The sequence below is a fragment of the Pristis pectinata genome, chromosome 6 (assembly GCF_009764475.1).
Source record: "Pristis pectinata isolate sPriPec2 chromosome 6, sPriPec2.1.pri, whole genome shotgun sequence".
Classification (NCBI taxonomy): Eukaryota; Metazoa; Chordata; class Chondrichthyes; order Rhinopristiformes; family Pristidae; genus Pristis; species Pristis pectinata.
In genome coordinates this window covers 15265076-15287190 of record NC_067410.1, presented here as the reverse complement: position 1 = coordinate 15287190, position 22115 = coordinate 15265076, and the positions used below count along the sequence as shown (strand labels likewise).

The window sequence follows — 22115 nt, the reverse complement described above, 5'->3', positions numbered from 1 at the left end:
CTGTTACAGTTATTAAAGACAGGCGAGGCATTTGGTACCTGAAACTGAAATACACCATTGTAAAACGCAACACAACTGCTTAGAAAGGATAAATGATGCAAAAACAAAAACCCTGCTCGTCATAAGAATTGGAATTAGGATTGGTTTATTATTGTCACTTGTACCGAGGTACAGTGAAAAACTTGTCTTGCATACCGTTCATACAGATCAGTTCATTACACTACGCATCGAGGTAGTACAAGGTAAAACAATACAGAATGCAGAATAAAGTGTCACAGCTACAGTGCAGGTAGACAATAAGGTGCAAGGTCATAACGAGGTAGAGTGTGAAGTCAAGAGTCCATCTTATCGTACTAGGGGACCGTCCAATAGTCTTATAACCATGGGATAGAAGCTGTCCTTGAGTCTGGTGGTACGTGCTTTCAGGCTTTTGTATCTCCTGCCCAACGGGAGAGGGGAGAAGTCCAGAGTGGGTCGGGTCTTTGATTGTGTTGGATGCTTTACCAAGGCAGCGAGAAATACAGACAGAGTCCATGGAGGCGAGGCTGGCTTCTGCGATGTGCTGAGCTATGTCCACAACAGCTCAGCATATCTCAGCACAGAAGTCGAAGGATCCCAATCAAGCCCATTTCAACATTGAAGACCACAATGTTGATCCACTTAAAACAATGCAGATCTCATCCTTCGAAAAATGACTGCTCTTTGCTGACTCCATTACCATTTGAATGGAGTTGGCACAGTCAGAGAATCTTTAAGACTGTGGTGGTTTTAGGATGTCACATAGGGAGAATATGCAAATTCCACACTGGCTGCATCAGAGATCAGGATTGAACCTGGGTCGCAAGAGTTGCAAAGCAGTGGCTCTGCTAACTGTGCCACTATGCCAACCAGTTGATGCAGTCTGCAGCACATTTCACATGCTGGAGGACAAACTCAAACTCTTACCATTGTTTGAATTCCCTCCTGGTACCAGAAGCGTCCCATCACATGGACTGGTTGGTGTGTTCTGCACTGACCCTTCTTGGCTGGTGCCCAAATGCAGTTTCCTCATGTGACGTATAACAGCTGTGGCATTGAAAGCTTGCTGTTGGAAGATGATGGAAAAATCTGAGTGTTACTGATTGAAGTTGGGAGGAAGAGATAAAGGAGGAAGACACAAACATGCTGTCACTTTCCTTTTGTGTTGTAACGCCATGAGATAATTTTGGCATTCATACTAAAATGAAGGCCCTAAGGTCAAGTGTTCCAAACCTCATTGGTCATGGAGTTATATAACTGCTACAGTACAGGATACTATTCGGGTCAATTGAATCCATGCTGGCTTTCACTAGAACAACTGAGTCAAACCCACTCCCTCCTATTTTCCTGCAGTCCTGCCAATTATTTTCCTTCAACTGCTTACCTAATTTCCTTTTGAAAACTCTGATTTGATTCTGCTCCCACTTTCTTTATAGTTCCAAATCATTATCGTTCTGTGGAAAAAAAGTCTTCATATCATGACTTTATCTTTTGCTCTTCATTCTAAGTCTGTGTTTCTGGTCCACGAACCATCCACTAATGTAAACAGCTTTTCTCTATTTGTTCTGTGTAAACCCATCATAATCTCCATTTAAACTTCTATGTTCTACTGAGAACAACACAAGCTTCTACGGTACAACATTGTAGTTGAAGATCTTCATCTCTGCAGCCACTCCAGCAAGTCTTTACTCCATCCTTTCTTGGACCTTCATATCTTTCCTAACATTTGGTGACGAGAATTGGGTGCAATTCTCCAGTTCTAGCCTAACCAGCACTTTAAAATGGTTCAACATAAAATCTCTGCATTTGTACTCCAAGTCTCCATTTATGAAACCCAGGGTTTCATAAACTTTACAAACCACTCTCTCAATCCTCTGCTATTTCTGAAAAACTATGGACACCAAGGTCCCTCTGCTCCTGTACCTCCTTTGGAAATGTACCATTTCACTTACATTTTGACAAGATCCTGTACCTTGCTGGAAACGTCACTACCTTATACAGATTTTACAATGTCTTGGTGCTTTGGGATAGCTGTTTTTTTTACACCAGAGGTCCATTCTACAATCTCCACAGCCTATGTCATGTAGAGTAAGAATTCTGAAGAATTCCTGTCATATGTTTTGTTTATTAAGATTGTGATATAACTAGGAATTTCTTCTAAAGAGTTCGTTTCTAATATACAGGTTTCTAATTCCAAACCTTTCAAGATATTGCATCTTGATGCAATCTCAAATAATTAGCAGCAGAAGCATTAGGGATTAAATCTCATCAGATAAACAGAGTCATAGAGTTATGCAGCACAGAGACAGGCCCTTCAACCCAACTCGTCCATGCCAACCAAGTTGTCTACCTGAGTAAGCCCCATTTGCCTGTGTTTAGCCACCATCCCTCTAAACCTTTCCTAACCATGTATGTCTCCAGATGTCTTTTAAATGTTGTAATTGTACCCACCTCAACAGCTTCCTCTGGCAGCTCATTCCACACACCCACCACCTTATGTGTGAGAAAGTTGCCCCTCAGGTCCCTTTTAAATCTTTCCCCTCTCATCTTAAGCCTATGCCCTCTAGTTTGAGAATGCAGAACACCTTGCAAATTCACAAGACCTAGCACAACGTTGCTTCTAGGTACCTACCTTCCATTTACTCTTTGCAAAGTTCTTCTTGATTTGTGCACTAACTGACTCATGGATGTTCTTATCTAAGGCGGTATCACCAGCAATCCTGCAGGACAAAAGGGAAACATTTGGCATAAAAATGCTAACTAGTATATCAGTCCAATTATTATTGCATGGCAGAGCTCTGCAATAGAATATAAGAAAACAGGTTGGAAATGAATGGGAAACATAGCCCACTGTTATTTGAGCCCAGGCACAGGTGCCATTTAGACTGTTATATCCCTCCTACAATAACATGCAAAACTTAATCAGCATTCCCCACCCAACCTCCACTAGTGCCTTTACTTCCCTGCAGAAACGTATTAGTGAGCCTTTGATTGGCATAAAGAATAGCTGCAGATCAGTTCTAATCTTACCAGGGATGCTGCAAAGCTTGGTCACATGTGTAACGTTTATTTGGGTCCTTCTCCATTAGATGCTGAATAAAGTCTTTGGCTGAAAGTGAAACCAAACAGAACTTTAATGAAAACAGCAAAAAAAAGGCATCCACAGCTCTTAATAGTTTGTTACCCAACTATGTATTCACCCCTACAAAAAAAAACATTAAAATGTCAGCTGTGGCTAGCAATTGCCTTTCTGTTATGTGTTCAAGTCTGGCTCCAGGAATTTGAGCACAGAACTTGGGCTGACAGTGCTGCACTGAGGGACTGCTGCAATGTCAAATTAGAGTCCCCTCTTCTCCTGAGTATGGGTGAAGGATCCCATAGCACCACTTCAAATAGATCATCTGGTCATTATCATATTACTGTCTGCAGGAGCTAACAATTCATTAATTAACTGCTGTGTTTCCTACAGCATCACAATAAGCTAAAATAATTCATTGGCTATAAGGTGCTCCTGAAAGTTGGTATATGAATGCAAGAGTTGTAAAAATAGCGCGCTATGAGTCATCAGATTGACCAATGACTAAATGCAAGGATTCACGAGGATGTTGCCTGAATTGGAGGGCTTGAGTTATCAGGAGAGATTGGATAGGCTGGGTCTGTTTTCCCTGGAGTGAGGGAGGCTGAGAGGTGACATGATAGAGGGACATAAAATTATGGGAACCACAGATAAGAGAGATAGATGAGAGATAAGATGAGAGATAAGATCTTTATTAGTCACATGTACATCGAAACACACAGTGAAATGCATCTTTTGCATAGAGTGTTCTGGGGGCAGCCCGCAAGTGTCGCCACGCTTCCGGCGCCAACATAGCATGCCCACAACTTCCTAACCCGTACGCCTTTGGAATGTGGGAGGAAACTGGAGCACCCGGAGGAAACCCAAGCAGACACGGGGAGAACTTAGTTTGTTTCCTAAGAAGGGATGTCTAAAACTAGAGGGCATAGGCTGAATGTGAATGTTTGAAGGGGACCTGAGGAGTACATTTTTCACACTAAGATTAGTTGGTATCTGGAATAAGCTGCTAGAGGAGGTGGTGGAGGCAGGTAGACTAACAACATTCAAGAGGCATCTGCACAGGTATATGAGTGAGCAGGGCATGGAGGGATATGGAATTAATGCAGGCAAGTGGGATTAGTACAGATAGGCATGATGGCTGGCATAGGTGTGGAAGGCAGTCAGTCCTGATATAGGGTTTTGACCTGAAATCTCGACTATCCCTTTGTCTCCACAGATGCTGCTCAACCCGCTGAGTTCCTCCAGCAGTTTGTTTTTGCTCCAGATTACACCATCTGTAGTCTCTTGTGTCCTGGTGGGTTTTAAGTCTGGAGGAGGATGTAAAAACTTTTCAAGGCCATATAGGCAAGCTGTGTAAGTGGGTAGTACAATATAACGTGGAAATATTTTGGGGTACAAAACAGAAAAGCAGAGTAGTTTTTAAAACAGTGAGAGATTGGGTAATGTTGTTGTTGAAAGAGAGCTAGGTGTCCTATACACAAGCAACAGAATGCCAATATGCAGGTCCAACAATTAGGAAGGCAAAGAGTATATTTGTCTTTGTTATGAGAGGATTTGGACACAAGAATTAGAAAATCTTACTGCAATTACAGAGTGCCCGTGTGAGACCGCACCAGGAGTACTGTGTACAGTTTTACCCAAGAAAAGATATGCTTGCCTTAGAGGGAGTGCAAAGGAAATTCACTAGACTGGCTCCATGAATGGGAGGGATTGCCATATGAGAGGTTAAAGAGGTTATAGCTGTTTTCTCAAAGATTTGAAAGAATGAAAGGAACTTTGCAAAAATCTCACAGGACTCAATGGCTGGATGCAGGGAGGAAGCTTCACCTAGTTGAGGAGTCTAGAGAAGGGGCTCACAGTCCATAAGACCATAAAACATAGGAGTAGAACATAGTATCATAGTCTGAGACATAGTCTCAGAATAAGAATCTGGCTGTTTAGGACTGAGAAGAGGAACATTTTTTTCCTCTAAGAGGTGGAGAGTCTGTGGAATTTCTTACCCTGAGGGCTGTGGAAGTTCAGACATTGAATTCACTGAAAATGAAAATGAATAGATTTCTGGATATTAAAGGAATTGAGGATAAGGAAACAGTGCAGGAAAATGATGCAAAGATATAAGATCAGCCATGATCTTATAGAACATAGAACAATACAGCACAGGAACAGGCCTTTTGGCCCACGATGTTGTGCCAAACTAATTAAGCTAATGATGCCTAATTAAACTAACCCCTTCTGCCTGCACACGGTCCATATCCCTCCATTCTATGAATATTCATGTGCCTATATAAGAGCCTCTGAAACACCTCCATGTTATCCGTCTCTACAAATCCTGGAAGCACATTCCAGGCACCCGCCACTCTGTGTAAAAAAAACACGCCCCACACATCTCCTTTGAACTTTCCCCCTCTCACTTTAAATGCATACCTCTTAGTATTAGACATTTCGACCCTGGGAGAAAGAAACCAGTTGTCTACTCTATGCCTCTCAGAATTCTATAAACTTCTATCAGATCTTGATGAATGGTAGAGCAGGCTCAAAGGGCCAGATAGCTCCTTCTGCTCCTAATGTATTTTTTGTGTTCTTATACTGCATTGTGTTGTGTTTTTAAAGATGCAAGTGCAGCAACAGAAACTGTAACTGGATAAGAGATGACAAATATTGGGGTATTGACAATAAGAGCAAGAAAGCAATGTTAAACTCTGGTTAGGTACAGCAGTTTTGGACACCTCACTTAAAGAAGGACCATAGAACCATGGGAAAGATAGAGCAAAGATTCACCAGAGTGGCAGCAAAAACAAAGAATTTTCAATCTGAAGATAAATCCTGAAAAACTGAATATTTTCCTCAGTGAAGACGTAAAGACACCCATTTTAACCATTTACACCTTTGCAAACTGCTGTGGTTCATTATTCAGCATTAAAATGTCCATATTGTGGTGTTAATAATCTCTCAAAGGATTTCAAAATAGTAAAGGAATTAAGAAGTCAAATCAGGAGTAAAAACTCATTTCCATGAGCAAGTGAATCAGTAACATTCCCTCAGGATTTTGTCTAGGAAAACAAAGGGAATCATTGGATTGGAATAGGGTTTGCTATTGAGCTGGAAATGTCAATATTATTGAAAGGGGAATTGGTTAAGTATTAAGGATGAAAAATGTAGCAAGATGTGGGAAAATCAAAAAAGGAATAGAATGGGCAATTCTAACTGAAGTAAAATAAAACTGGTAAATTGGTTTATTATTGTCACACCTACCGAGGTACAGCGAAAAAGTTTGTTTTGCAAGCCATCCATACAGATCATTTCATTACAACAGTGCATGGAGGTAGTACAAGGGAAAACAATAACAGAATGCAGAATAAAGTGTTACAGTTACAGAGAAAGTGCAGCGCAAGCAGACAATAAGGTGCAAGGCCATAACAAGGTAGATTGTGATGTCAAGAGTCCATCTTATCATACTAGGGGACCATTCAATAGTCTTACAACAGCGGGACAGAAACTGTCCTTGAGCCTGGTGGTATGTGCTTTCAGATTTTTGTATCTTCTACCCGATGGGAGGGGGGAGAAGAGAGAATGTCTGGGGTGGGTGGCGTCTTTGATTATGCTGGTTGCTTTACTGAGGCAGAGAGAAGTGTAGACTGAGTCAATGGAGGGGAGTCTGGTTTCCGTGGTGTGCTGAGCTGTGTCCACAACTCTCTGCAGTTTCTTGCGGTCCTGGGCAGAGCAGTTGCCATACCAAGCCGTGATGCATCCGGATAGGATGCTTTCTATGGTGCATCGATAAAAATTGGTGAGGGTCAAAAGGGACATGCCAAATTTCTTTAGCCTCCTGAGGAAGTAGAGGCGCCGGTGAGCTTTCTTGGCTGCGGCGTCTACGTGGTTGGACCAGGTCGGGCTATTGGTGATGTTTTCTCCAAGTTGGCACAAACAGGAGTCAAAAAAAGGGTCAGAGTTCACAACAAGGAACAGGACCACCCAGAGATGGAAATGGCATTGTGCACTGGGAGGAATAGTAACGCTGCTATGAGTTTACGATTTTCAAAAAAGCACGGGAGTAATTAAGATCTGTATCACAGCTGAAGATGATTTCTAAATATTCCCAGCTTTTCTCTCAATTGTTTTGGAGCTAATGGGGGGGGTAAAAAAATTCTAAAATCCAATCAACTCACCAAAGCAAAATACCACACATGCTCGAGATTTGAAATAAAAACAAAAACTTCTGGAAATGTTCATCATGTCAGGCAGCCCCTGTGAAGAGACAAGAAGAGCTAAAATTTCAGGTCAATGACCTTACTGAATGGGCTGGACCGCTTTGATGCAAGGTCACAAACCTGAAATGTTAACCAGTTTCTCTCTCAACAGATGCTACCACACCTGTTGAGTCTTCCCAGAATTCTTTGTTTTTAAGTCAACCCAAACACCTTCTCTCACACACATCTGGAAAAAAGATGTCTTCTGGACTGTTGCTCCCACAAGGAGATACAATAAAATTAAATGTCTATATAAAAAAAAAGTTAGGTTCCCACAGGTGGGTCAGGCCACAATTGTACAGCACTGCACGTGATCCCATTTTGAGGAAACCCAATGAGTGGATCTCAGAATCTCAATACGACAATCTAACATAGTTATGAAGCTGTACCGGAGTCAGAAATATCATCCCAGTATGGAGAATCAAATTCATATTCAGCCTTCAGGATCTGTTCAAAGAGCTTTGCATCATTTTCATCGTAGAATGGAGGATAACCACACAGTCTGCAGAAGAGAGAGAATGAAAGCAAATGTCACAGAAACAATGTCAAGTTTAATACCCTGATCAATATTCTCCCATTTCACTTCACTAAAACAGATCATCTGGTCTTTATCACATGCCTCTTTGTGGGAGCCTTTCCTATCACCAATGACTGCACTTCAAAAAATACTTTGTTAGCTGTAATGCACTCTGGCACATTCTGAAGGATACATGAACGATGTTGCTTAAGTGCAAATATTTCTTTCTTCTCAAGCCAGAACAGTGAGGAGAAGGACAGTTACTCTATCCATCTTCACATAAACTGACAGTTTTCAACAACTTTAAATTAAATGTGATGATTTTGATGGACCGTTCCACTCTTTGTGGCAGAGATGTCAATGCTGATGACTGAATGCCCTTTATTTTTAGGCTGAATGCAGAATAAAGCACCATGTTTCCCATTTACCTTTGCCTCAGTGGCAAGAACATTCACACCTCCATCAGTTCCTCACATCAGAAAGACATTCTTGTTGTCACTCTTAGCACGATTAGTATTTCATTCTGGAAACAATGTGTGATCATATTTCTACCTTTCATTCTGGACCTTCATGGTGTGAGGACAGGTGCATCCAGATTGGAAGCATTCAAGGGAACATTCAAACCTAGGTCACTCCTGACAGAACTTACTGCAATTCAGCATTAATAGATTTGAGTTATACTGCCCACTTGTCCCTTGTCAAACACAGATCCACTTGAACATAACTTACAAAATGTAGGAGATGACTCCTATAGACCAGCAATCGACTGCTTTACTGTAGGGCTTCTGGGCTAGGACCTCTGGAGCTGAGGAGACAAGTCAACAGATGAGTAGGTTAGTAGAAGGCAGACAACCCATCCCGCAACAACCAGCAGGGATAAATGATTCTCGGTATCACAAATCTAAACTCACTTTCAAATCAAGCAACTCACCCATTTCTCTTGCCATTAGCCATGTCCTTGTTGGTCTGCTCTCCATTAACTGTGAACTATCCCTTAATACGACCACTCCTTCATCCGTACTGACATGCGAAAGTAGACTAGTTGTCACACACCGTCTAGCCCTGCTCACCCAACCTTTCCTTTCAGTGAAGCCACAACAAACTACCAGGGTAAGAAGAGGACAGAAACTGCAAACGTACAATTTAATCCAATTTTGGATAGAATTTGAAGGAAATTCCAATCAAATAAGTTTTGGGAAACCTTGGTAACACCCATCCCCTCCATCTCCTGCTACCACAAACTCTGAACCCCATTGTTACTTCCAAACACAAGGCAATGGGGAATTCTTAAATCAATTCTTAAGTACCAATAATATGGGATCCCCCATTCAACTTGGTGTTCCTGTGGACTCACCCACATATCCTGGAGTGCCACACGCTGTTGACATCACACTCCCAGTTCCCTCAATTTTAGACAGGCCAAAATCACTGATCATTATTTTGGAATCTTCATCAACGCTGTAGTAGAGCAGATTCTCTGGCTGAGAGACAGATTGCAAAGTAACATTAAGATTGGTCAATTCATCTAGAAAAGTCTGTATCACACATACACAGTCAGTGAGCGCAAGGTCTGTGAATGTGTGTGCACATGTGAATTGACTTGTTTCCTGAACTACAGCTAATATTACACCTCAAAAAAAAACTGTGTACAAAATTATGAGATGCTTTGATAGGGTAGAGAGTATCAGGGGTATCTATAACAGGAGGACACAGGTTTAAGGTAAGGAGCAAGAGGGTTTAAGAGGAGATAGAGGAAGATTTTTTTCAGCCAAAGCATGGTTCGACTTTGGAACACATTGCCTGAGAGTGGGGTGCAGGGAGGGACTCCCACAGCATTCAAGATTCATCTAGACGAGCACTTGAATTGCCAAGGCATAGAAGGCTACAGACTAAATGCCGATTAAATGGCATTAGCTTAGATAGATACTTGATGGGAATGGATATGGTGGGATGCAGAGCCTGTTTCATTGCTTTATGACTCTATGATTATCCGTTTATAATGTGATTGCAATTGCATTATAATCTTTCTGCTCTTTGTGGTGTGTGTCTCTCTAAATACGTAGATATCTACAGTTGTATCCAGAATGAGGAAATAACACATGAATGCCTCAAATTAGTGGAAGTGTGCGATGGGACATACCTTCAAGTCTCTGTGCACGATTCCCAGTTCATGCAGATACGTTACGGCATCCAGGATTTGCTGGATCAACATGCTGGCATCTTTCTCTGTGTAGAAGCCTTTGTCCACAATCCTGTCAAAGAGCTCACCACCAGACACACTGGGAAATACAAAACAGGGAAGACAGTGACAGTGGTACCTTCTCAATTCCACCTTTGCTTACAGGCCCATGAAGTTATTCTTCACAGAGATGAGTACAAGGCTCTTAATAAGATAAGAGCAAATGATTAGAGCAATTGCTGGGCAGCATGAACTTGAGCAATACAATCTGATTTATCTCCACAGTGAAGTGCCAGGGATTCACCCTCACTTTGAAGTGGTATGACTGAGTGTGCTTAGAAGCTTGGTGTAACTGCAATAAAGGCTTTGTGGGGAAGTACGGTTTGGTCTTTTTTAAAAATTTACACTACTGAATGTAACGGCCATGAATGAAAAGGGTATTTGCACTGTCCCTTCTTCTGTATATATTGGTATTGGTTTATTATTGTCACTCGTACCAAGGCACAGTGAAAAACTTGTCCAGCATACCATTCGTACAGATCAATTCATTACACAGTGCATTGAGGTAGTACAGGGTAAAAACAATAACAGAATACAGAGTAAAGTGTCACAGCTACAGGGAAGTGCATTGCAGGTAGACAATAAGGTGCAAGGTCACACAAGGTAGATTGTGAGGTCAAGAGTCCATCTCATCAATAATCTTATAACAGTGGGATAGAAGCTATCCTTGAGCTTGGTGGTACGTGCCCTCAGGTTCCTGTATCTTCTGCCTGATGGGAGAGGGGAGGAGAGAGAATGACCTGGGTGGGTGGGGTCTTTGATCATGCTGGCTGCTTCACCAAGGCAGCGAGAGGTATAGACAGAGTCCATGGAGGGGAGACTAGTTTCCGTGATGCACTGGGCTGTGTCCACAACTCTGTTTCTCGCGGTCCCATTGCACAGCAGTTGCCATACCAAACCATGATGCATCCAGATAGGATGCTTTCTATGGTGCATCGACAAAAGTTGGTGAGTGCCAAAGGGAACATGCAAAATTTCTTTAGCCTCTTGAGGAAGTAGAGGCGCTGGTGAGCTTTCTTGGCCGTGACATTTACGTGGTTGGAGCAGGACAAGCTATTGGTGATGTTCACTCCTAGGAACTTGAAGCCCTCAACCCTCTTGACCTCAGCACTGTTGGTGTAGACAGGTGCATGTACACCACCCCCTTTCCTGAAGTCAATGACCAGCTCTTTTGTTTTGCTGACATTGAGGGAAAGGTTGTTGTCATGACACCATGTCACTAAGCTCTCTATCTCCTTCCTGTACTCTGATTCAACATTATTTGAGATACAGTATCATCTGCAAACTTGTAGATGGAGTTAGAGCAGAATCTGGCCTCGCAGTCGTGAGTATATAGGGAGTGGAGTAGGGGGCTGAGGACGCAGCCTTGTGGGGCACCAGTGTTGAGAATAATCGTGCTAGAGGTGTTGCTGCCTGTCCTCACTGATTGCGGTCTGTTGATCAGAAAGTCAAGGATGCAGCTTAAGAGAGAGGTGTTGAGTCCCAGGTCTCAGAGTTTAGTATGAGTTTGTTTGGAATTATAGCATTGAAGGTGGAGCTGTAGTCAATAAACAATAGTCTAATGTAGGTGTCTTTACTGTCCAGATGCTGTAGGGATGAGTGTAGGCCAGGGAGATGGTGTCCACTGTAGACCTGTTTCGCTGGGGTTGGTGTGAGTCATGCACACCCTGTTCATGTTAGACTTGTCAGAACTGTCACCATGATTTCAGTAAAGCGAAAAGGTGGTTTTAGGATTTTCATATTGATAAAAGAAAGGCATATATTCTGGAGTTTGTGGGGAAATGTTGGCGGTTGGGTATTTGTAACTTCAGGGTTCCCATGTACAAGCACAGGGCTCATGAATGTGAACTCCGAAACCCTAATGTTATGGTCAGCTGTCCCACTGACTCTCGCCGAACTCAGCACGGAGGCCTGAGGTTGCCAAATTCAACCTGGCACAGGGAGTATTTCACCGTTCAGTTCCATAGAGCAGAATGATGAAATTTTGGTTAACTCAGACGTTTTAGATTGTTTTGAAGTTTCCTTTTTTTTAAAACAAAAATATCTTTAAATTTTAAATGTTTGTAACATGGGAAAATATGACGACCTCAGGGCTCTAGGACCCTGTGTAAACTATTTTACTGATAGTGAGTATACTACTGCATTTGGAAAAGCACTAGCTGGTGTGGGAAGGGTTACTGTATCTAGAATAAGGGTAAGGGAGGGGGCTTCTGGCATAGCATGCACATGTGGGATCACCTTGTGACAAACTGGGACTTTGTATGTGTCAGTATGTGTTTGGATCGATTGAATATTGACGTTATGCTGTGTTTACAGCATTAAGGGATTTGGTTGTCCTTCCCGTGCAGGGCTGGGATAAGAGGTGCAGCCTTGCTGCTGTCAAGAGGCTTCGTTAACATTTTGGGAATGGGGCTTGTTCTGGCCTCTGTCACCATGGCGATGCCCCTGCTGCCACGCACCAAGAGGCATTGGGTGCACTCTGCCCTGTGAGCTGCTGAATGCTCCGGGTAAGTTTGTAATGTAACAGCTTCTCAAATGTTTCACTGATGCAATGTTTGGGGATGTAACATTAGTGATGTTGACATGTTGAATGATGGTATTACTCTGTATATTTTACTTCTGACATCATTCCCAAACGTTGCAACACTTGAGAGCCTGTTACACAGAGCCCTGCTCCTCAGTGTCCAGTGGCAGAGGCACCCCGGACAGTGTCCTTTTCCTAAAGAGTCTGACAACTGCACCAAGCTTCATTCCATGTGTAATGAATTGATCTGTAGGAACGGTAGGCAAGACAAGTTTTTCACTGTGCCTCAGTACAAGTTACAATAATAAACCAATACCAATACCATGTTAGGATCTGCAGGAGCCACTAGCAGTGAACCAAGGTGTGTTTGGGTGAACTCCATCCCCCATAATCCCTTCCTTCATGTGGTACACTGTCGTTTGTACTGTCAGATCTGTTTCCATCAAACGTAAAACATAAGTAATTGATAGCATGACACACCACTTCACTGTGTGGCTCTCTACAAAAAGAGATTACACATTGTTTTCAGAAAGTTGATATTGTGATCTGTTCCTTTTGTCTTCATAACTAGTAGCATCTGTATGCCAAGTGTTCCACAGGGAAAGCCCTAAATGCCTGGATATTGGTTTAATCTGATGATACAATTGTTTTCCCCAGAAGGCACAAATCAGGACAGAAACCCTTGCCGAAACTCAGCAGGCACTGGAGAGATATGTAATTACTAAAAAAGATCAAAGGGAGAAAACAAAAAGACACCTAGGGGATGATTGCCTCCACCGGACAGTCATCCAGGAAAATCAACTGTAAAAAAACAAAAACTGCTTTCTGGGTAGTTTTGGGAAGGTCTGAAAGGAGACCGGTGGTGAGTCAGTGGGGGATGGGAGTTGTCTTGTACACCAGTGCAACTTATACACTGGTGTATTCATCTAAGAAAATAAGGCTCAATATAATTCAGTGCTTAATCTTCAAACATTGTTTGTTGATATCTGTTTATTCATGTTCACTAATTTTTATTTGAAGTAATGAAATTGTAAACTAAAGCCAGTGACATCGTTAATGAAATAAATAAAGCTTCAAAACTTTTTTCCGTTGTTGGCATGTTAACTGCGTTCGATGTCCAAGAAAGGTGTTTTCCTAAAATTAAAGCCCACTAAAAGGGGGAGTGACTTATGCACCAATTTTACAATGAATGCAAGAAGATTTAAATGGAATTACTATCTTCCTAAATGGAGTGTCCGCAAACATAATGACGAGAAGAAACAAATCTCACAGCAGTTTGTTTCATCTGTGAGGAGTCCAAAACTAACAGTTATAAATATTACTAACAAAACCAAATTGGAAAATGCTGGAAATATTCAGGATTTTCAGCATCTGCGCTTTTATTTTGCACTAAAAATCCAGTAGGGAATTCAGGAGAAACGTCTTTACTCAGAGAGTGGTTAGAATGTGCATCATGTCATCACACCACAAGCAGCAGTTCAGGAGATGGCGCAGGTACATTCAAAGTGAAGTTACAAAGGAGAACGAAATTGAATAATGTAAGATGGTAGAAGGATCATGTGGACCATAAACATCAGCACAGACAGTAGCCAGTTTCTGTGCAGCGAAATTCCACCAAAACATTGTGCTCAGAAAATAATGAACCAGACGCATGGAAGCTGCAGCACTACCCGGTGGACGGAGTCAGGAAACTTGATGTGTGGGGTCATTGCTCCACCTAGTGGACAGAGCTAGGGAGCTCAAAAAGTGGAGCTCCGAAACTGGCACTCACCGAAACGGGCAGAGTCAAGCAACTCAACATGCAGAGTCAAAGCACCCTCTGCAGGTGATAGCACTCCACTTGAACAATAAGCTGTCTCAGACCACTTTAAGCAGTAAATAGTAAAACGGGAGAACATTAAGGCAATGTGATGATAATAAACCAATACCATCTTTTTTTGAAGGAAGTGTTAAACTGAGTTCCATCAGCTCCCTCAGGTGGGTGTAAAAGAAGAGCTGGTCATTACTAGTCATGGGTACTAGCCATTAACCGTTCTTCATTCAACACCACTGAAGCAATGTGGGCGTTGTCACATTGCTGTTTATGGGAGCTTGCCATACACAAAATGACTGTTGCATTTCCAATTTTTTGAAAAACTAATGCCTGTATAAGTGTCTACAGATGTAGTGAAAGGTGCTATACAAGGTGACCGCTTCGTCGAGCACCTTCGCTCTGTCCGCCGCAACAGCCAGGACCTCCTGGTGGCCACCCACTTCAGTTCCACATCCCACTCCCATACTGACACGTCTATCCATGGCCTCCTCTACTGCCACGTTGAGGCCAGACGCAAGTTGGAGGAACAACACCTCACATTCCGCCTTGGGACTCTCCAACCTGATGGCTTCAATATCGATTTCTCCAACTTCCAGTAACCCCACCCCTCCTTTTCCTCCCCCCTTCCCCACCCACTCCTTTGTCTTCCCTTATTCCTGTGGCCTTGATGACCTGCCCATCTCCTCTCCTCCCCTGTCCTTTATTCCATGGTCCACTGCCCTCTCCTACCGGATTCCTTCTTCTTCAGCCCTTTCCCTCTTCTACCTATCACCTCTCAGCTTATTACACTCTCTTCCCCCTCCCCCACTCACCTTCCCCCTCTCACCTGGACTCGCCTATCACCTGAACTCACTTTTCACCTGCCTGCGTGTGCTCCTCCCCCTCCCCCCACCTTCTTATTCTGCCTTCTACCCTCTTCCTTTCCAGTCCTGATGAAGGGTCTCAGCCCAAAACGTCGACTGTTTATTTCCCTCCATGGATGCTGCCTGACCTGCTGAGTTCCTCCAGCACTTTTTGTGTATTGCTCCAGATTCCAGCATCTGCAGAATTTCTTGTGTCTCTGTTTTTCCTTTCTTACCTGAGTTGCCTGGACCTATGCAACACATTGCTTAATCTGCAGCAAACGTATTGCTACAGCAACCTCAGAAGCACACAGCAAGGTGGCCAAGCATTTCATGGTGCTTGGGTTGGGAGTTGTAATCAGATACAGCTTTAAGCAACACCTTTTGGCACCCTACCTCTTTAATCCTTTGTGCTCCAAAGTGAAGTATAAAATATTTCTTTGTAACCTTCACAGAAAGGATCACAACAGAGGTGCTGACACGTAATTGATAAGAGCACAGAAGTCCCAAAAGCAGGATTAATTCATTAACAGCACCCAGTCTATTTAAGGGAAGTACACAGCAAGGACTTCCAATGTAACCTCTGAAGAGAAATTCCAAACCTACTCCCCAGTTTTCATGCACCTTTCCAAAGGTAACTAGCTTTGCCATAAAACCAACCCTCATCCTGCAGGATCACCCTTTTCCAGGCATCAGTGGCACAATCAGTAGAGCCACTGCCCAACAGCGCCAGAGACCCAGGTTCAATCCTGCCCTCAGGTGCTGTCTGTGTGGAGTCTGCACACTCTCCCTGTGCCTGTGTAGATTTCCCCTCTGTGCTCCAGCTTCCTCCCACGTCCCAAAAACGTGCTAGCCGGTAGGTTAATTGGCCATTGTAAATTGTTCCCAGTGTGTCGGTGAGTGGTAGAATCTGGGGGGAGATGATTAGAATACAGGGAGAATAAAAAGCGGCATTTGTGTAGGATTAGTGTAACTGGGTGGTGGATGGTCGGTGTGGACTCGATTGGCCAAAGGGCCTGTTTCCACACTGTATCTCTCTATGACTCTACGACACATCAGACTGGCTGCTATTCAAGGATCAACTTGGACAGAAAGCACTGGATGTTTCTTTAGCACATGACATGAAACTTTAAAACTTGCTCTTGTGCAAAATCCCATCAGTCTTCACCTAATAAGGATTTGGAGGCAGGGCACGGGCTGATCTTTCCCGAGTCCAAAAGTGTCCCAACAGCTGCCTCATCTCCGACTGGCACAGACCAGCAGCCACCCTTCTATTCTTGTACGGTAGAACAACAAGCAGTACTATTTGAAAGGCACAGGGCAATCTCAGAAATTCCAATTTGGTTGGAAGTAACATCTCCACAGATTCTGTATCCAAAACAAGCAACAACAAGGGCAATGGCTGCGGGTAAACAACAAGATAATCCTAGTTGGGACTTGTTCCATACACAGCAGACCATTGGATTCCATCCCAGCCAAGGGGGATGGAATCCAAAGAAGGGAGCTTTCGACGATATTACCATTAGGTCAATTACAGGCGACTCCCGCATTACGGGTGTGAGGGGATGCGCTCCTGGAAAACAGGCCATATTACGATTTTCTGGAGTGCAAAGCTGTGTCAACTAGTGTCAAGAAAAGTGAGTTGAAACCAAATAAGTTTTGAGATTAGTGAGAGCAAATTTTATTCCATATCTCAGATTTTTGGGGAGTGATTTGTAAACCCTGTACGGGTGAATTTTCATAAGCCAAACAGCCGTAACTTAGGGCTCGTTTGTACACGGTCAGGACAAGGGCTGGGGAGAAAAGATGCTGAGGAAATGTAGCTGTTGAAGGCAGGTAAAGGGAAAGAGGAGCTGTAGAATGGGAGGAGCAATATGAGGAAGGGATCTTGATCTTCAAGGACATGCCAGATTGCTTCATACTTGATGTCAGGGTTGAGGGTGGAGGGAGCACAGAGAGAAGATCACGGGGAAGGGTTTTTTTTATGGAACAGGCTGCCAGTCCTCATCCTGGAATAGAAGGATTAGGCTAAGGAGAGGAGAGGAATATTTCCTACACTGCAGACACACTTGACACCCTCAGATACCAGGGTGAAGGGATGCAAAGTGTACTGAGGCCAATTCTATAGCACCTGGCAGGACTGAGAGAAACAAAAAAGAGATCAAAGAGAAGCTGTGCTAAATGGAGGGGAAAAAAGGAATGGGAAGTGGAAATTTGAGAGAATATTAGGAATCCTGGGAGATATATTTTCCCCAGAAAGGTTACAGGAAGATTGCAGGCCATAGAGCAATGTGAGGGAAACATGGAAGTGATCAGAGATGGTCTCTTCAGTAACACAAACCTTGGTGATGCTTAAGATGGCAGAGAGGGTGGCTGAGGATGTGGGTGAAAGAGTTCATTGTGTAAGGGCAGCTTGACTGATGCATAACGCGACACACTGGAGGAGGACGAGTTAGGGGAACATGCGCTTCAAACGGCTGAACACGAGGAATCACGTTGATGCCATGATGTAGAATAGGGAAGAGGATTCAGCAAGAACACTGCCGAGGAAGTTTAAAGATCAGTTGGGAAAGATGGACTTCAGAAGAGAGATCAGAGAGCAATGGTATAGAGTTAGATGTTCAAACGAAGAGTTTACAGTGGACTAAGGGCTTCACGGTGCATTGCCTCGGGAAGGCTAGTGGTGCCACCCTGGCCATTCCCTTTTCTCTACTTTACCTTCTGGGAGACGATACAGGAACTTGAAAGCCCAGATATCCAGACATAAGAACAGCTTCTCCCCCACTGCTATCAGAGTCCTGACCCAATCACCTCCCTCACACCCCCTTCCCAGTGGAGCTGCCACGTTCTTGTACTCTCAACTCCACCTCCTTTGGTTATTCCACAATTGTCACTTTAATATCTTGTTGTTGCACTCCTTCAGATTGCACTACAGTCTTTGCACCATTCTGCTGCTTTGCACTCATTGTATTTATTATTACCTTGTATACGGTTTACTCTGTGAGCTTCATGCAAACAAGGAATTTCATTGCACCCTGGTGTAAATGGCAATAATCTATCTGGAATCTACAATTGTTAGCCTAGGGCTGTTATAGCCAAGTCCACAAGCCATCAGGACCATGCTGTGATCTGGAATGTACTGCTGGAAAAATGGTCACGAGGAACTTTCAAAAGAGAAACAGATCCATATTTGAAAAGGAGAAATTTGCAGGGCTGCAGAAAATGAACAGGAGAGTGGGGCTATTTGCTCTTTCAAAGTGCCCCCACAGCTTCAATGCATCAAATGAGCTCATGTTGTACCATATAATTCTGTAGTTAAGATTTTCTCAGGAGCAGGTTAGATGTTGAAGAGATACTCATTGGCAAAGAAGGAAATTAAACTGAATGTGGAATGGACAGATGCAACCAATAGTCTCCAAGTCTCCATTTCTGAGCATGCTTCTTACCCAATCACTGGCTTCAATCTCCCCTTCTGATGGAGTATAAATTCTGGTTCTCTCTCCGGGGGTGCTGCCTAGCCTGCTGAGTAACTCCAGTATTTTCTGCTTCATTACCCCTTCAGAACATGACAATAAGGAGTAAGCATCCAATCCTTCGAGCCTGCTGCAATGTTCATCGAGGGCATGGCTAATCTTCCACCACAATGCCATTTTACTGCACTGTACCTATATCCCTTAACCCCAGTAATATCCAGAAATCAACTGACCTCTGTTTTAAATTAACTCAATGACTGAACTTCCACAGCTCGCCTGGGGAGAGAATCCCAGAGACACACCACTCTTTACCTGAAGAAGTTTCACCTCATTTCAGCCTAAATGGCTTACCCCCTCATTCTGAGACTTTGATCCCAAGTTCTTGATACTTCAGCCAATAGAAACATCCTCATTTCATCCACCTTGCTGAGTAAGAATTCTGTTAGCTTCAATGAGATCATCTCTCAATCTTCTAAACGCTAGAGAATATAGAGTTCTCTTCTATTATGGTAGACCTGCCTCACAAAACCAGTTTAGTGAATCCTCATTGCATTCCTTCAATGGCCAGTATACCTTTTCCTAGGTTAGGAGACCAAAACTCAATACAATGCTACAGATGCAGTCTCACCAAGGCTGTGTCTCTTTAGTTCCAGTCTCCCTCTCACACAGACTGCACGAGCAGACTCCTTTACCAATCCCATTCAAAACTAACGGCCATTCAATACCATTAAATCAGACTGCTGTTAATTCTCACTCATGGGAACACTGCACATTTAGCTGAAGTAGACAGACTTGATTAAATTGTTAAAGGCAGATTAATGGTTTATCCCTGATCCTAGCTTCCACCTACTCTTGATAATTTAGTCAATACAATCACTTAAAACCCAAACTCACATGTCGTTTAATTAATGTGAAGGAAGCAGCAAATTGATCTCTGCCACGAGTGCAGGGAGGTAGGCCAGGGACTTAATGGGAGCTACAAAATATGGTAAACAGCAATCTCATGGGCAAAGTACAATGTTTATTGTAGACACCAAAACTGATGATTACAAAGTGATTCGCTTGTGCAAGAACCATCCCACAGATGAAGTTATCCAAAGCATCAAAGTGTCTAAAAGACACACCGAGCTGAGAAAAATAGAGGGCTATGGGTAAACCTAGTGATGTCTAAGGTAGGGACATGTTTGGCACAGCTTTGTGGGCTGAAGGGCCTGAATTGTGCTGTAGGTTTTCTATGTTCTATGTTCTAATATTTTTGGTCCTGGAACTCCACTTGTGGCAAGTGACTGTAAGGCGGCCCCACTTTTACTACAAGCGGAACCAAGTAAAACATCACTGCCTTTTATATAAGACAGTATCTACAGCAGTATCTCTCAGAACAAGAGCACCCTGCATGAATGGTAAAGCTCCCTTTATTATCAGCCAACCACCTTCCTCCCTCCGTGAACACACTAGGATTCTCTGATTCCTCACATACTGAGTTAGCAATCCAAAGAACGTCAGCTTGAACCAAAGGGAAAGGAGAGGAATTTCGTAGAAAGGTAATGGCACAGAACAAGGCCATTCAGCCCTTTCAGTCCATGCGAGCTCTTGGCAAACACAATGCCACTGATCGTCCTCCCCACACCTTCCTTGTCACCTTTCATATTTTCTCTGAGCAGGAGTGGTTTTCCTCAAGCTTACTTTGATTCTTTTGCCCAAAGTGTTAAATCTGTGGTTTCTGGTTCTCAACCCGTCCATCAATGGGAACAGGGTCTCCCCATCTACTCAGTCTAAACCACTCATAGATTTGAATTGCTTCTCCTCTAATCCTTCCCTGCTCCAGGGAGAATAACTCCAGCCTCACCCCATAAGCTCCTCACATATAGAACCATTACGGTAAATCTTTTCTGCTATCTCTCCAAGGTCTTCACATCTTTTCTAAAGTTCTCTGCTGTGATCGAAGTAGTTTTATAAACATTCATCATGACTTCCTCACTTTTATACATCAGTACCTCACTTTATATAGTCCAGAATCCTCAATGTTTTTTAAATGACTTGCTCAACCTGCCCTGCTACCTACAAAGCTCTCGGCATGTACAGCAAAGGTCTCTGCTTCCATGAGCCCTGCTTTAAAATTGTACCCCTTAAATTATGTTGCCACTTCTCATGCTTCCTCCAAAATACAAGACTTTTCACTTTCCTGGGTTAAATTTCATCTGCCCTATACATGCTTGTCTCTGAAATTAGAAGATAATTAATCATCCTTCAGGAAATTTGCCATCCATATCATATGCAAGTCTAGACCCACCAAATTGGTTGACTCAAAAGAAGCCCCTTGAAATGGTCTAGCGAACCACTAGGTTCAAGGACAATTAGAAACAGAAAATAAATGGCTTGCCAAATTTGTTCAGATCTAGTAAAATGCATGAAGGAGAAAAATAAGTTGCTCTTGGCTCAAAAGCTAAGCCGTATCTTACGTACTGCTCCTCTCTCAACCAATACCATCCAAAAAAAACACATTCTTCATACCTCTTTTCGCGCGCTTACTATTTTTAAGAAAGCTGCTCCTTTTTCCTAGGGTTACAATGCCTCAGTGCTGCATACCTCATGAATTGGCACTAACTCTCTGTGGGAAGCTATTTACAGGGTTAATCACACTCCCTTGAGGGATTACATGGCTTCACTGGAACAGAAACTTAACAGAGAACAAAGCTTCGTGAGCTGGCCCCTTAGAAGGTAAACAGAGCTCCCTTGAATCTACGTATGTTTCAAGGATGAAATAATCTTATTAAGAATAAAAGTTGTAATTTTTAATGAAACCTATCAGCAAATGGGAAAAACACTCAACAGTTTTGCTTGATCCTGCTAAGTCACGCAAGGGCACATGACTCAGACGTCAACATATATAGTATGAGCTATCTACAGTTCACTCTCCCACACGATAATTAATTGTTAACAGTATTCACAAGTAGCAGAGGTCATAGATTCCGACTGTGGAGCAGCACATAAAAAGATGACATCGACCCTCACCACCCAACCCACGCACTCCTCCAACGTGAACAAACAGCCCATGAATATTGGAGATCAGAGACATCAGAGCTTTCTCAACAATAATAAGAGCTCATTCTATTCACACTATTCTGCACTCAGTATCAATGCAGATTAGTTCCTTTGGAACTCTCGCTGGATGCGTTGGTCATTGATTTTTAAAAAGTCAATTAATTTGCGAATTTAAAACCAAACACATGAATAATGAAAAAAGAACCTGCAGTGAGAAAACAGAATGCAACACATCTCAACCAAGGAGACTGTGATACAAAAGACATAGTAGGGACACCAAAGTTACCTAAATGCACAAGGGAACCATTACCATGGGAAAGTTCT

General features: G+C 43.0%; 1 protein-coding gene across 2 annotated transcripts in view; it reads right to left on the bottom strand.

The window, feature by feature from the left end:
* The window catches only part of camk1b (calcium/calmodulin-dependent protein kinase Ib), a 153687-nt gene that overhangs the window by 8585 nt on the left and 122987 nt on the right, over positions 1 to 22115 (bottom strand). For both annotated transcript variants that reach the window (XM_052017167.1, XM_052017168.1), the window contains 7 exons: positions 9999 to 10137; positions 9213 to 9339; positions 8588 to 8663; positions 7731 to 7843; positions 3049 to 3127; positions 2651 to 2738; positions 946 to 1084 (listed from right to left, as the gene is read on the bottom strand). In XM_052017167.1, coding sequence (XP_051873127.1) covers positions 946 to 1084; positions 2651 to 2738; positions 3049 to 3127; positions 7731 to 7843; positions 8588 to 8663; positions 9213 to 9339; positions 9999 to 10137 — 761 coding nt within the window. The remainder of the gene's footprint in view (positions 1 to 945; positions 1085 to 2650; positions 2739 to 3048; positions 3128 to 7730; positions 7844 to 8587; positions 8664 to 9212; positions 9340 to 9998; positions 10138 to 22115) is intronic.